This window comes from Mus caroli, unplaced genomic scaffold (assembly GCF_978045245.1).
Source record: "Mus caroli unplaced genomic scaffold, Mus_caroli_1 scaffold_12, whole genome shotgun sequence".
NCBI classification, from domain to species: Eukaryota; Metazoa; Chordata; class Mammalia; order Rodentia; family Muridae; genus Mus; species Mus caroli.
Genome location: NW_028227267.1, coordinates 42,444,818 through 42,459,517, shown reverse-complemented (window position 1 = coordinate 42,459,517; position 14,700 = coordinate 42,444,818). Strand labels below are relative to the sequence as shown.

The following is a 14,700-nucleotide window of genomic DNA, read 5'->3' as shown; positions in this document are numbered from 1 at the left end:
GCGGGATCAATGCTACATTGCCTCTGACTTCCTAAGGGCTGAGGAGATGGCTCGGCAGGGAAAGTGCTCACTGTGTAGCTTGAGGGCTGGAGTCCAGATATCCAGCTCCTGTGTAAAGGACCAGGGTGGCAGCACGTAGCTGGAACCTGAGCAGGGAGGTAGAAGCGGGATGCTCTTAGGGCCTCACTGGCCAGCCAGGTTAACCAGATCAGAGAGAGAGCTTCAGGTTCAGTGAGAGACTTTGTCCCACAACATCAGGTGAGGAACAGTAGAAGAGTCTAGAATCCCAGTGATGACCTCTGGCCTTTCACGTTTATGTGCACATGCACACATACACATTTAAGACATACAAAATCATAAGTAAATACGTATATAAACAGGAAGTTAAGACACTAGGCCACTGTAGTGCAGATGTTCTTGAGGACTGGACTAGGACATTCTGATACTGTATGGAGGTGTGTGGAGAGTTACTGAATGAAGACTCCTATTCTCTCCTGTAGAGATTCCACCTTATGCAGGCCTTTTATAGTCATCTGCCCTACCTTGACCCCTCCTTGTTACTTTTACTGTCACTGGAAAAGAGGAGGTAAATGCAAACACATCTTGTTTTGGCATGAAGAGTTAGCTTGCGCTTTCATCTTTTGAAATGTACACATGATAAAGATTTACCTGAGGCTCAATCAGCTAAGGAAAGCCTGTGAACTGCTTTCTCCGTCCTTTATGTTTCAGCTGTCTGTCACTTCTCAAGTCCAGGAGCTGCAGAACTTGTAAGTAGCCTTTGTCCTATTTTCCTAGAAATAGCTCTTCCCTACAAGTTAAATTGAGTGAAAATTATGGCTTTTTTATATTTGATTTCAGTGTTCTGGAAAATACATTTCAAAAGATTTTAGGTTTTTAAAAAGTCCCTTTGGTTCTCATATTTTAACAACTGCTAGGTTTTTTTGTTTGTTTGTTTTTGTTTTTGTTTTTTTTTGTGGAAAGGAGATGGTGTGAGAACGCTCATTCTTTTGATTTATTTCTTAGTATACCTTAATTGGAGATGTTGCTTCTTGCTTATGTAAAACCTGCTATGCATTTGACACCTAAGACATGTGCATTTACTGATGCTGCTGCCTAGGTGGGCTGACATGGGGTAAGGGTAGAACTGCGCTAATCAATCCGCTGTCTGTTCAGTGATAGGTAACTTTATTTAATTGGTGTCTCAAATCTCGTATTCCTTTATATTGAAATGGTTTGTAGAAATACTTATTTCTGCAATAGTCAAATGGACTTGAACTATAAGAACACTTGAGATATTTTAGAGTCTTCAGTACTTTTGCTTTTTATAATCATGTAAAATTTTTCTTTCTCTCTTGTCAGGTTAAGAGGCAAGGAGGAGCAGGTGAACAGCATGAAGGCTGCTTTAGAAGACAGGGACAGAGACCTGATAGGGAGAGGGAGGTGCACACAGGTGAGATGCCCAGTCGGAACACAGGCGAAAGCAACCCTGCCCTGAGAGCTGAGTATCCACTCACGTCTGTTCTTTTTAAGGATATTCAGGAGGTAGCACAGCCTAGTATGCCAGAGGTACAGTATTCACGGACAGCAGTGTGCTTCTTACAAAGTTGCCATTCCGTGTAATACTCTAGGAAGGAAGAAGGTATATGTTCTCAGTTTCTCTGTTCTGCCATAGTTTAGTTATTGCTGTTAAAGTAAGTAAACTTTTATTGCTGTCAAGCCATATTTAATGGCCAGATTTGTCAAGCTAATAGTGTACACATTTCTTTTTCCTTCCTTTATCAAATGCACTCCAGGCTTATGCTTAACTGTTTATTTGCTATAGTAACCTGTGGTCCTTTAGAAAGACACTCTAATAGTTAGGTATGATAAGGAAAACTCATTCACTACAGGTGATGGCTCACACCTGTGACTTCCTCTTTTGGAATGCTGAAGTAAAAGGGTCACTGTGGGCTTGAGGCCTGCCTGGGATACACAATGAACTCCTGATTCAAAAAACCAGGCAAAGGAAAAAGGAAAGCATTGCATTTTTAAATAAATAACCTAATCTTAAATTTGCCACATAACTATATTTTTATTTTATGGTTGGGTGGTTCTGCATGTATGTTGTAATACCTGGTCTGTTTTGATGTTAACATTAAAAAGGTGAATCTGTTTCTTAGGTGTGTTCGACACCACAATTTGAAGAACTTGAAAGTGTGTAAGTATGTTTTTAGCTAACATCTTGATGAAGATGATGTAGCAGAATGTGTTTAAAATTAATTTTTATGGATGTCTAAAAGGCCATTGATTTTTATGGTTAAGGATTAGTTATAGTCAAGAGAAAGAGAAGTTTCTGTTTGCTGTATGATAAAGCAGAGACCCTTCAGTGCTTTAGAATGTGTAAAGACTTGCCCATTTCCTCCAGTGTTCTCTGCAAATACAGACTTTTTTTTTCAAATTATGCAATTATTATAAAGAGAAAATTAATAGACTTTCATATAGTCAGTGTTAATCACAGCCATGACAAATCATGGACATATCATAATCATACTTGCTTATAGGACACAGGGATCTTGGCAAGTTAGTTCTGTGCTGAGTAATAAAAATATCACCACTAGTTAGCATCATACAGATCTGCTTTCTCAGGCATTCATACTACAACACTGTTTTTAATCCTGCAAAAGTTATTTTTTGAAACAGAGTCTCATTTTGTTACCCAGGCTGGTAGATTGGCCTCACACTAACCCTGAACCTATACCTCCTCCTTCCAACTACTGGAGTACAGGTATAAGCCACCATGATCAGTGTCCTAGTTAGAGTTTCTGTTGCTGAGAAAAGATACCATGATCAAGGCAGCTCTTACAGAGAAGACATTTAACTGGGGCTGGCTTACAGGTTTGCAGGTTCAGTCCATTGACCTTAATGGCAGGAAGCATGGCAGTGTGCAGGCAGACATGGCGCTGGAGAAGGGGTTGAGAGTTCTACATCTTGATCTGAAGGCCTCTAGGAAAGGTCTGTCTGTTTCCAGGCATCCAGGAGGAGGAACTCAAAGCCCACCCCCAAAGTGACACACCCACTTCAACAAGACCACACCTCCTAATAGTGTGACTTCTTGCACCAAGTATATTCAAACCACCACAGTCAGCAAACATTGATTTTTCTTAAACTACACAAAGTAAAGATGGAAAAAGTTTTTTGAGAATTAACTTTAAACAAATTTTTTGTATATGTGCATGTGAGTGTTTGAGCCACAGTGTATGTGTATAGGCTGGAGGACAATTTGTGGGCATCAGTTTTCTCCAACCATGTTAGCCAGTGGGTTGAATTGAGGTTGTCAGGCTTGGTGTCGAATGCTGTTACTTGCGTGATGAGTCACGTCACTGCTCACCGAAAGTCTGTCTGGCCAGGATGCCCATCAGCACTGATTGATTTTGTTTTCAGAGCTGTCCTTTTGGGCTGGAGAGAGATGGCTCAGCAGTTAGGAACACTGACCATCTGGTTATTTTCTTTTTAAAGACAGGGTCTCACTGTGTATGCAGCCTTGGCTGGCCTGGGTTTAAAGGCATGCTCCCACCACCCTGCGAGAAATTCTGTCTTTTAAAACAAATTATAAGTTGATAGAATACAAAAAGAAATGACAGATGGGTATTGTTTGTGCTGTCTTTTTATTAGGAGTAATATTGCAGTATGTTTCTTTCTTTTCCATGTACATTAGTAAAGTAAAGTCTTTGTAAAAATCCTAGGTTGAAAGAAAAGGACAATGAAATTAAGAGAATAGAAGTTAAATTAAAGGACACGGAGAGTGATGTTTCTAAGATATCAGAGCTATTAAAGGTAAGTGACTACTAAAATTCCTTATTGCAGGAGTTACTGTCTTTGGTTGTTTTAGAAACCTTTTAACTCCTGTAAAAGGCAACAGTGCAACATGAGCCATTCCTGTAGGGTGTGCGACTGTTATCAAAGGCGCCTGCTAGGTGGTCTGCTTCTGTGCTTTGAGAAAGCAGGCGCTCAGTAAGTTCCAGTGTTCAGACTGTTTATAGAAGTGCCTCTCTCTACTCTCTACGTTTCGTTTTGTGCTGATCAAATTCAAGGAACCCAAGGCCTGTGTCCTCCAAACAGTGCTCTGTCCTTTACTTACAGTAAGTAGTAGCTTATGGTCTTGAGGTTTTTGTGAGACAGCGTCTAGTTACATTAGCTCAGCCTTGCCTTGAACCCAGACTAACCTCAAGTTTATGGTTCTCCTGTTTCTGAGATTGAATGTTGGAGTTAAAGGTGTGAGTCACCATGCCCAACTATTTTTAATTGTCTTTATTGCATTATATAAGCAATTCCAGCAGATAAAGTTACCTAGTATATTTAGGTTTGTTCTTCAGTTAAAAAATAGACTCTCAGAGGCTGTCTTTACATATGTATTTTGAATACTATTTGTCTTATACTTTCCTAGAAGTAAAATTTTTTGTTAATGGTTTATACAAGTTTGCTTTGTGTTCTGAGCTATTAATAGTTCAAAGAGAAGCTCGGATCTTACCTTTCCTGTAGTTACTAGCAAGTACTCACAGGACGGCGTTGACCTGAAGGGAGGGGCAGCACATGTGTAGCTGCATACAGTACCTTCAAGCAGCCTGGCTCAGACTTCATGCTCCAGGGCGAACAGTTGTTGTATCACATCCCCTCTCTGCCTTAAGTACATTACAGTTAGCTTTGGAAGGCCATGCAGATTGCTCGTTGTGTGTGTTCTTTGTTATTTACATTCTTGCCAAACTCCTGTTTCCCCGTCTTGTCCAACACTGGCTAAAGGTGAGAAGGCTTGTGCTCCGTCGCTGTAGGCTGAGGGAGGCGCAGGCTTCTTAGTATGTTTAAGTCATTTGTACAGTAATTGTTATTCTATTTTTGTTCTACAGTTTTTATTCTGGGACAACTTTTTAAAAACCTAATTTATGCTACCATTTTATGTAATTATGTTAAGTTTGACTTCCTTTGCATTCCATCCCCACTTCAGAAAACTGAGTCTGTTTATCTCCTCAGATATGAGCAAGGTCCTGTTCCTAGTCTCAGGAGGAAAGAATGCTCATTTTGTGATTATAATATATTTTTGTTTTCTTTTTAAGTACAGCTTTTACTTACATATTTTTAGTTCATATGTAATTTACCTCACAGAGTTGTGGGAGCAGCATTCTAACCTTAGGAAAGGAAAGGGGCTGTTAATAAACTGTCTGTCAGTAGCGCCTTGGCTCTGCCCCTGAGGGTGTGTACTTGCTAATGGGAGCAGCAGATGTCTCAGTGTGTCTGCACCTCTCTGGAACCTGTCTATATTACCAGAAGGCACAAGAGCCTATCACAAATGCTGCAGTATGAGACCTTTCCTGCTACATGCATGCCACCCTTCACTAGACACTGGGGTCATGTCAGTTCATTCTCCCAACACATACCCTGTCAAGACTGGAACTAAATACAGTTACTATCATTTATGTTTTAATGTGGCTTAATCCAGCCTTTTAAAATGGTTACTATTCTGGAATATTTCTAGACTGTGTGACATTTAAAAACTTATATAAAAATCATAACCTGTGTCCAGGTATTCATGTTTAATTTTTGTTTAAATAGGAGGCACAAGAGGAAAATAAATTACTTAAGTCCCAACTCAGTCATCAGAACCACCAACAGGTAGGTGCTATTCTGTGTGTCTGTCACCTTTCACTATTTACTGTCCCATGTCACATTTGCATGCTCCCAGAGAGTAAAATAGTGGATCATTTATTTAACAAATTTCTTATAAAAGCATTTTATTATACAGTGTATAAGATAAAATAATGTATAATTTATAAAATATGTGCAAGAAATGTTCCAGCTTGCTTATATACATGTGTGTGCTCTGATCAATGTTCCAGCTCTACTGTGTGCACATGTACATATGTGTGCTCTGATCAGTTCTCCAGCTCCATTGTAATAATCACCCGTGTATGTGTGCTCTGATCAAAGTTCCAGCTTTATTATGTACATATATGTGTGTATATATGTGTTCTGATCAGTGTTCTGGTTTTATTCTATACATTTTTGTGTGGTTTTCTGATTAAGGTTCCAGCTCTATTATATACATGTATACATGTATGTGCCTGCATACTCTGATTAGTTATGGTTACAGCTGTAACTAACACACACACACACATACACACACGCACACACTCACACACACACACACACACACACACATACACCAGTGTTCCAGCTTCATTATGCCCAGATCAATGTTTCAGCTCTGTTACAATAGACACGTGGGTGCTTGTACATGCTGATAGGTGTTCCAGCTCCATTATAATACACATGTGTGTGCGTATGTATTCTATCAGTGCTCCAGCTCTGTTATAATACACATGTGTGTGCAGAGGTACTTTGATTAGTGCTGCAGCTCTGTTATACACACACATGCTTGTGTGCTTGCATATGCTCCTTCTATCTTACACAATGCTTTTTTAAGAAAGTCAGCTAATATCTTGTAGAGGTCTATTTAAAGTATGTCAATAGCCTTTCTTCTATCCTTAAACATCAATAATTGGAAAGAAATTAATACATAGGAAAGATAGATACTACAAATAATGGAATAGCATTAATGTGCCCTTTAATAGATGTTTCTGCTTGGTAAAAACAAAAGTATAATGTTTAAGAAGATAGGTCTATATGACATACACATATTTTTTTATTTTGGAGGTTGAACCCAGGGACTTTGTCCATGCTAGCCAAGTGTTCTTTCACTGAGCCCTACCCTTCATTTTTATGAAGATGTATGGCTAGACCAGAGTGGATTTTGAGAAACAATCCAGACTCCTTGTTGACAAGCTGCTCCTGGTGATCAAGTTTGATTAAGTCATCATACTATATATCCTATATGCGAAAGCTGTATCTTTGCATATTATTTAAAAAAAATCACTCCTTTGGTTGGATGTGAGAAAATCAGCTTTTAATGTATTTTTGGCTTTATTTAGAGAGTTTTGGGAGTCAGTATAAAAGCACCTTGATGCTCAACAGTGTGAAGTGTGTAAGTTCTTACTAAGTGAACACTTTATAGAGGGACAGTGAAAAGTTGTTTTACTACTCATTACACATAATACATTTATATATACTTAAAGTCAGATGTGATGACATAATGGAGTATATGATATTTTTTAACTTTATTGACTTATTTCCAAGAAAATTTTAATTTTTTTATGTTCTAGAAACCTTTATTGTGAACTAATATTTAACTCTTTTAATAGGCATCTTTTCCCTCTCAGGAAGAATTACAAACAGTGTAAGTAATTCATTGATTCAGAGTTTGCTGTGTTATAAAGAGTTAAATACTAAGTTACTTCCAGACAAGTAATTTCCTGTCATCACAAGTACTGGTGTAAACCCAGCAGGTGTGTTTGTGTGCTCTGGACTGCAGGCTGTGTACATAGCTGTGCCTGTGCTTTCGAGTGGAGGCATGCTGCTCTCCCAGGATCTTGTTGAGGGGCAGTTGAAGCTGCTTTCCTCCTCTTGAATCCTGGAGGCATTGAGAGGCTCGAGGGGATGGAGCTGATGGAGGCAGCGCAGGGCAGCACAGCCCCAGCCCCAGCCCCAGCCCCCGTGCTCGTTCTTCCCACTGCTGCACTTTTGGAAAAACTGTTGTTATGCTTCTCTTTTAGAAAGTTTCTATTTTTTTAAGAAACTGAAATATTAAGCTGGGCAGTGGTGGCTCACACCTTTAATCCCAGCACTTGGGAGGCAGAGGCAGGTGGATTTCTGAGTTCAAGACCAGCCTGGTCTACAGAGTGAGTTCCAGGACAGCCAGGGCTACACAGAGAAACCGTGTCTCAAAAAACAAAAAAGCAAAACAAAAAACAAAAAAGCTGAAATACTGTTTTTTCCTAGTTGGCCTCTTATTTCTCTAAGAGGCTACTAATTAAAAGTTATTTCTGCTTATAGTTTATTTCAAAATACTAAATGCCAACCATATTAAGTATATCAATAGATGACAGTAGTTTAAATGTTGTTGCATCTTGGCTTGTTTGTAAGCTTACCCTTTTAGTAGGCTAGGGTTGTTTGTTGTTTCAGCTGAGTCTTGAGTTTGACTGTATGAAGTAAGAGTGCAAACATTTTCTATAATAAGCTGATAGTGGCTTCAGAGACCATACAAGCCTTAGTTTTGTCTTGTTACTCTGTTTTATGTATATGTGGGCTTTATTTTATTTTTGTTTACATGGATGTGTGTATGCCTGCTTGTCTGTATGTGCACCATGTGCATACAATGCCTATGGAGTCAGAAGCAAATATTGTATTTCCTTAAAGCGGAGTAAGGAGTTGCACTTGGCCTGAGCCAGGTGCTGGGAGCTCAAGTTGTGTTGTCTGCCAAAGCAGCAGGTGCTCTCTACCACTGAGCTGTCTGTCACTCTACCCCAGTCTTAATTCTTAAACCGTAGTATTACTATGTTCATCATACCTAATATTGTGACAGGGTGTTTGGCAGTCCGTTGTCATTAGCTTTACTGACTCTGGGCTGTAACAGGGAGACGAGGATATTAGGACACCACTTGGGAGGGTCTGGGCTGGGAATAAGATATCTCCAGTGATCCTCTGCTAGTAATAACATTTTTCATGTGCTATCAGGCCAATTTCAAAATAGCACCACCACCATCCCACAAGTCATTGAGAGGAAGCACTTCATTTCTAAAATAAAACAAATAACTTTAAAGTTCAAGGACCAGATTGGCTGTTTGTGATTGGACATTCTACTCAAGTATAATACAAATGAATTTTGAAATTTTGCTTTTTCTTTTTGCATTTCTGGGAAATAACTAAGGCATTAGAACAAGATGAAAAACAAAGAGAAACCAAAGCCACAAATCCAAAGATTGGATAAAAACAAGTGAATTCCAGGTCACTTTAATATAATGTTGTTGGTTTAATGAATCAAATAGTTATAACTAATTTAATTGCCTTAAAATAAATGTTTATAAAGACTGTCTTTGTATTGAACTCACCCCCAGCCCCTTATTAGACATTTACATAACCCAGGCTGGCCTTGAGGTCACTGTAGTAAGATTAGCCTTGAACTTCTGGTCTGCTTCCGCTACCCAGGTGCTGGTCCTGTAGGAGGCAAGTGTGGACTCTGCATGCTGGGGATAGAAAGCAGGGCCTTCTGCACACTAGGCAAGCACTCTGCCAAGAATTTCACAGGATGGGCTCAGTGTGCCAAACAGTAGCTGATCAATAATTACATTTTTAAACTGTCACCTGCTGTTTTTATTTTGCTTTAAAAATATTGATATGTAGGTATCTGAATGGTATTACTATTTGCCTAATATATAAGTTATATTATTGTTTATTTTAGATGCTGTTTACCTAAAACATATTCACATTCTGATTTAGAATTTCAGAAAAAGAGAAAGAAATAACTGATCTCTGCAATGAGTTAGAGTCTTTGAAGAATGCTGTTGAACACCAGAGGAAGAAAAACAATGTAAGCCACTACCGATGAGCGCTAGACTTTGCATTATAGAGTGTTAGTGATGAAAGATGGGCGGGGTCTTCTTTATGTCTACTTTTACTTTAGATCTCTTGATCTGTGTGAGAGCACTTTTGGTTTCTTTGTGTCTGGGGGCATTGCTAGAGTAAATCATTTTATTATAATGCAGTTTTAATAGTAGAAAGATAGATTTTTATAATGGAAAATAGCAGAATGGAGCTTTTAAGAGTTTTCTGAAATAAATATGGTTGACTTCATGTTAAAACTTGTATAGAAAAATAAGTCTTCCAATATTGTTATTTTAGAAACAAAGACATTTCTTTTTTCTTTTAAATTATTATTTATTTATTTATTTATTTATTTATTTATTATATGTAAGTATGCTGTAGATCCCAGAAGAGGTCATCAGATCTCATTGTGGATGGTTGTGAGCCACCATGTGGTTGTGGGATTTGAACTCAGGATCTTCGGAAGAGCAATCAGTGCTCTTAACCTCTGAGCCATCTCTCCAGCCTGACATTTCTTTTTTCTTAATCCGGGCTAATGTGTGTGTGTGATAGACTAAAAGAAATATTCGTTTCAGTCTTTGTAATCAATCTTGCGAAGCCTTCTGTAAACTACCCTTTTTTAAAGTGAGAGGCAGTACACATATTGGTAATTATGTCTGCTAGGGTTAGAACTTGGATAGATTTATACTAAGATGGGAATGGCTGACTCTTTAAGAACTGTAAACCCTTACCAAGCAGACAAAGAGTAGATGCAGCTGGAGTTTGTAAATCTCTCTTACCAAAGGATAGGAATTAGAGGAGTCCTAATATTCTTGCTAGGGAAGTGTTTTTCATACAAACGAATGCTTGTCTTGTGAACAAATCAAATGTTATTTAATGATAGAATATTGATTAAAAAAAGATATGTATTTTTCAATGTAATTTAAATCTTTCAAAGTTTAAATTGCTAACTAACATGTTGGCATTTTCCTGCACCCCGAATTTGTGAAAATTTGGTATGTGAATTGTTCTTTGTGTGTTATGCAGTATTAATTACTAACAGCATTACTTGGCCACAACATTTGGTATGAATATTCCAATGTAGTTCTAACATTGTAACTAACTGTTTTTGCTGGGACTCTGAGGTAAGGAGGGCACAGAAATACAGTTCATTCACTCAGCCCAGCGGTGGGGTGGTGATGGTGGTAGCACTGTGGGTCTCTATTTCAAGTCTTTGTAAAGAGCCAGGACAGTGGAGGCCGGCAGGGTGCAGCTTCAACCCACGCATACCAGATTTCTTAACTCTCAGCTGTGGTTTCCCATTTATAAAGTGGGAATAAAAATCTCACAAATTGTAAGGACTAATGAGAATTTGTGTAGTGCTAAATACAGTATTTGGCATCTAAATTGGCAATAAATGGTAATTATTGGCTTCTTGTTTATGTTAAGATTCTTAATTGTGAAGATGAATTACAGCATCTTGTTTTTATTTGTATTTGCCAAGGAAATGCTTTCTTTCAAAGCTCACTTTTAAATGGCCCCCGTTTCTTCTCAATGAGAATGTGAATTACAGTTTCTCTGCCCCAGTCGCTTCAGTCAGCTGTCAAGTTCAGTTGTGTCTGATTGCTTGTGGCATCCATGTTAGAGTGTACCAAATACAGAGTACAGAGGGTTAGGCTCTAATTAGAAATGTGCTAATTTTATCTAAAATAGAGTTACAGGGAAAAAAATGTTAGTAAAGTCCTGTGAGGGTGTCGCTGGGCCTAGCGTGAGAAGTCAGTAGTTTGCAGTACTGTGTACTTGCTCTGTCCTTAGCTGTAATGCTTGAACTTGAAGTCATAATTGTAGTCCTGGTTGGTGTGTTTACCTTCAAATGCTTTCTTCTTTGTCACATGTGCCCAGTTTAATTGTTTTTTAAATCTGGCATATTTGGTGTGAATACTAAATCATGAGAAGTGGACATCCTTATTTTCTCATTCAAACTTCTAAACATTAATTTTATTATTTTGCTAATACACATTTTCCTATTGAAATAATTTTGCAATAACTAGCATTTAAATGCAGTGCAAAATATTGATGAAGTTAAAGGAGAAGCCTTTTAATAATGGATAAACTGAAATCATTCTTTCTAAAAATGATTAGGACCTCCGGGAGAAAAACTGGGAAGCAATGGAAGCTTTGGCATCAACTGAAAAAATGCTGCAGGACAGAGTGAGCAAGACTTCCAAGGTTGTAATTAACTCCCAGAGCTGCCCTGCAGAGTCTGCAGCCTGTGCACATCACACGAAAGCGCTCCCTTTGCTTCAGTCTAAACCATGTAAACACAGCAGCTCCCTGTCACCCACATTACCATCCTCACAATCTGCCTTACATCTTCTCTCTGAGACTTGAGTTGGGGCACTCTGTGCTGGGATGACCCCACTGTTGCTGTTTTGATGCCCACAGCTTTAGGGGAAAGATCCCATAAGACTCCATGCTGTGTGTGCAGGTCTTTCCGTGTCACCTGCTGTGCCACTTGGTGTAGTTAAGAGAACTTCGATGAGGTTCCCAAATCAAAGAAATCAGAGTGAATTAATGGAACAAGTTAAAAGTGTAGCATGTGTTTGTGATGCATAGTAAAGTGGAGTTTCCAGAGCGTACCAGGAGATTCAGACAAGGGAGGAAAACAGCAAAACCTTAAACGGTACAGAAGAAAGGTCCATTCAGAGGGTGCTATGGGATGATTGTGCAGGAGACAGAGCCTGAAACTTAGTGCTTTGAAGTGGCAGGGCAGTGGTTGCACCGTGTCTGGTCTGTGTTCAGTATTAGTATGAATGGATGATGAGACTGTAAGTACCTCTGATGCATATGTCCCCTTTATCTTAAACAATGAAGGACATCCTTCTTGTACTTACAGGCAGTGGGGAGCAGGGTCATAATGGAGGAGAGATAGAAAGGTTAGGACAGCTGAATGTGTGTGCAACGTGAATATTGGGGTTTTGAAGCCAGGTTAGTGAGTGTACCAAATTAATTTCCACATTCTGAAATGTGTGCCAAGATAATCTATTACATTTTAATTTCAAAAGTGTTAAGGATATTTGTAACAATTTCTTAGTAGAATGCAATTTTATGATTTGCCAATTTTATATGTATAGTTATGGTTCCTCTAATACAATAGATTCATACTTAAATTTTCATTAAGCTTTAAGTTGAGAGAGTTGATAACTATTACTGCCAGAGGGATGTGTGCAGAGACTGTGAGGCACAGGTCTTGTTTCATTGTGAAGGGTTCCTGTTGCACACTCATCTCTGTCAGCAAGGGGACTCCTAGTATGGGCTTTTCAGTGTTCAGAGTTAAAAGGCTTTGTGCCTTTCCTGCACAAGGCATCGTTGCATCCTCTAATGTACAGGGAGCTCCAGGATATGCACGGTGCCTTGCAGAGCTAATGAGCTGCAGGGAATAGACCCCAGTTTTCTATTAGCGAACTGAGAATCCTTTCTTAGCATGAGTGTAAATGATACTGATTTACCAAGTGCCACAAATTGTGATGTGGCTGCATAAAGAACTGTTAGCATTTTAGGTGTTAGAAATAGTTAAACTGGGTAGCATACTATTTTTAGATGCTTAGTTTTTATTTATGAGGTATTTATTTATGAGGTACCCCCCGCTGTACATTTGAGGTCCTCCTGCTTCAGTTTTCCAAGCCCAGGGATTACAAGCACACCCCACCATCATACCAGCTTCTGGAAATTTTATTTTATTTTTTCTTTTCAGACAGGGTCTCATTATGTAGTAGCCTTGGATAGCCTGGAACTAGCTAATTAGAACAGGATAGCTTCAAATTCTGCCTGCCTGCCTGCCTGCCTCTACTCTGGTTAGGTAAAGGCATGAGCCACCAAACCTAGCCTGGGGTTACTTTTAAAACCTGGGGTTACTAAATACTTGTTAGAAACTGTAACAAGATAGACTTACGTAAAAGGTATTTTACATATTCTAATCAATGGTAGTACTAAGGAAATAATCCAGTTTCTAAAGTTAGATTTTTTTTTTTAGGTGTTGAATAGAAATTACTGTTTACAACCAAATTTATGTCAAATATAAACTCTAGCTAAAACATTTTATAGAATGAAGTAGCTTCGGAGTGGCTGTTGATTACAAACAATTGAGTCTCCTCTGTGCTTCCAGGATGCCTCTGTTCCACAGTGTCTTCTCCTTTAAGATTGCTCTGCATATCTGTAGTCAAGTGATAGAGTGATCTCTTGATTCCTTTTGAAATAGCAGTGGCCTTCCAGTTAGGTATATGCCTACAAGTTTGTGGACTTTACTAAATTATTGAAAATACCTCAGTAAAACAGCTATTCTCAAATATTGCCACTAATCTTTAATAATATATTAGCTTTTACTGTGCATAAATATGAAATTTTGGTTTCTGTTGTGTAAATCTAGATTTTCTTGTGATTAATTTTTTTTACATTGAAGTGTAGGTGTCTTAAGCCAGTACCAGGTTTCACAGAGCACAGTGCTGAGGTGGTGCTCTCTCTCTGCGCCCTTCTCTGTGACTGGGTAGGAGCCGAGTGGTTGTGTTGGTAGGCTTTGCTGTACATTTTTTATAGGTGTCTTTATTTTAAAAACAATCTTGTAGAAATACTTTGATCATTAGATTTGAGGGGATATGTGTGCATGTGATCAAATTGTGTCCCTCATTTTGACAAACATACTTCTGAACTTAGAGTTGGAGTTGGAGTTAAAACTCACATATTTAGATAGAACATTAGTAATAGTTGCAATTTACAGCTCGCTGTGTCAGACGTCATCTTATTGAGCACATGGAAACTGAATTAGTGAAGTGACATGTCTCTGCCCTCCTCCCCGTGTCTACTTCCCATCACAATTGGTCCTTTCTGCTTTGTCTAACAGAAATCCTTTGTTCTGGCCTTGAAAAGCAGAATAGGAAAGTGTCAATGCTTCCTCTGTAAACTGTTGCTGGTCAGGAAGCTTCGTTGTCTTAGGCAAGACGCATGCGCAGTCAGTAGTCAGGTCCTCTGTGAGGTTTGACTGATGGGGAGGAATGTTTGTGTTTGAAATGCTACTGGAATGGCAGATCCCTTTATTTCTAATGCCAAAGAAAATCCATATTGTCAGATACTACTTTGGTTTGATTAAGATAGTATTTGCTATATATGCCTTAAGAGATCTGTAGATTTTTGTCTTTAAGGAAGTATGTTTTAATGCCTTAAAAGTGAGAAAAGTTGATACTTTTCAATATTAAAATA

The 14,700-nt window shown here is 38.7% G+C and overlaps 1 protein-coding gene across 38 annotated transcripts in view; it reads left to right on the top strand.

The window, feature by feature from the left end:
- Ktn1 (kinectin 1) overlaps nucleotides 1–14,700 on the top strand; it is a 91,885-nt gene that overhangs the window by 60,343 nt on the left and 16,842 nt on the right. For 22 of the 38 annotated variants that reach the window (XM_029469356.2, XM_029469358.2, XM_029469357.2 and 19 more), the window contains 8 exons: nucleotides 730–767; nucleotides 1,360–1,450; nucleotides 2,160–2,197; nucleotides 3,723–3,813; nucleotides 5,584–5,643; nucleotides 7,230–7,264; nucleotides 9,364–9,454; nucleotides 11,590–11,676. In XM_029469356.2, coding sequence (XP_029325216.1) covers nucleotides 730–767; nucleotides 1,360–1,450; nucleotides 2,160–2,197; nucleotides 3,723–3,813; nucleotides 5,584–5,643; nucleotides 7,230–7,264; nucleotides 9,364–9,454; nucleotides 11,590–11,676 — 531 coding nt within the window. The remainder of the gene's footprint in view (nucleotides 1–729; nucleotides 768–1,359; nucleotides 1,451–2,159; nucleotides 2,198–3,722; nucleotides 3,814–5,583; nucleotides 5,644–7,229; nucleotides 7,265–9,363; nucleotides 9,455–11,589; nucleotides 11,677–14,700) is intronic. The other 16 variants (XM_085828598.1, XM_085828597.1, XM_085828599.1 and 13 more) reach the window with 2 other exon arrangements.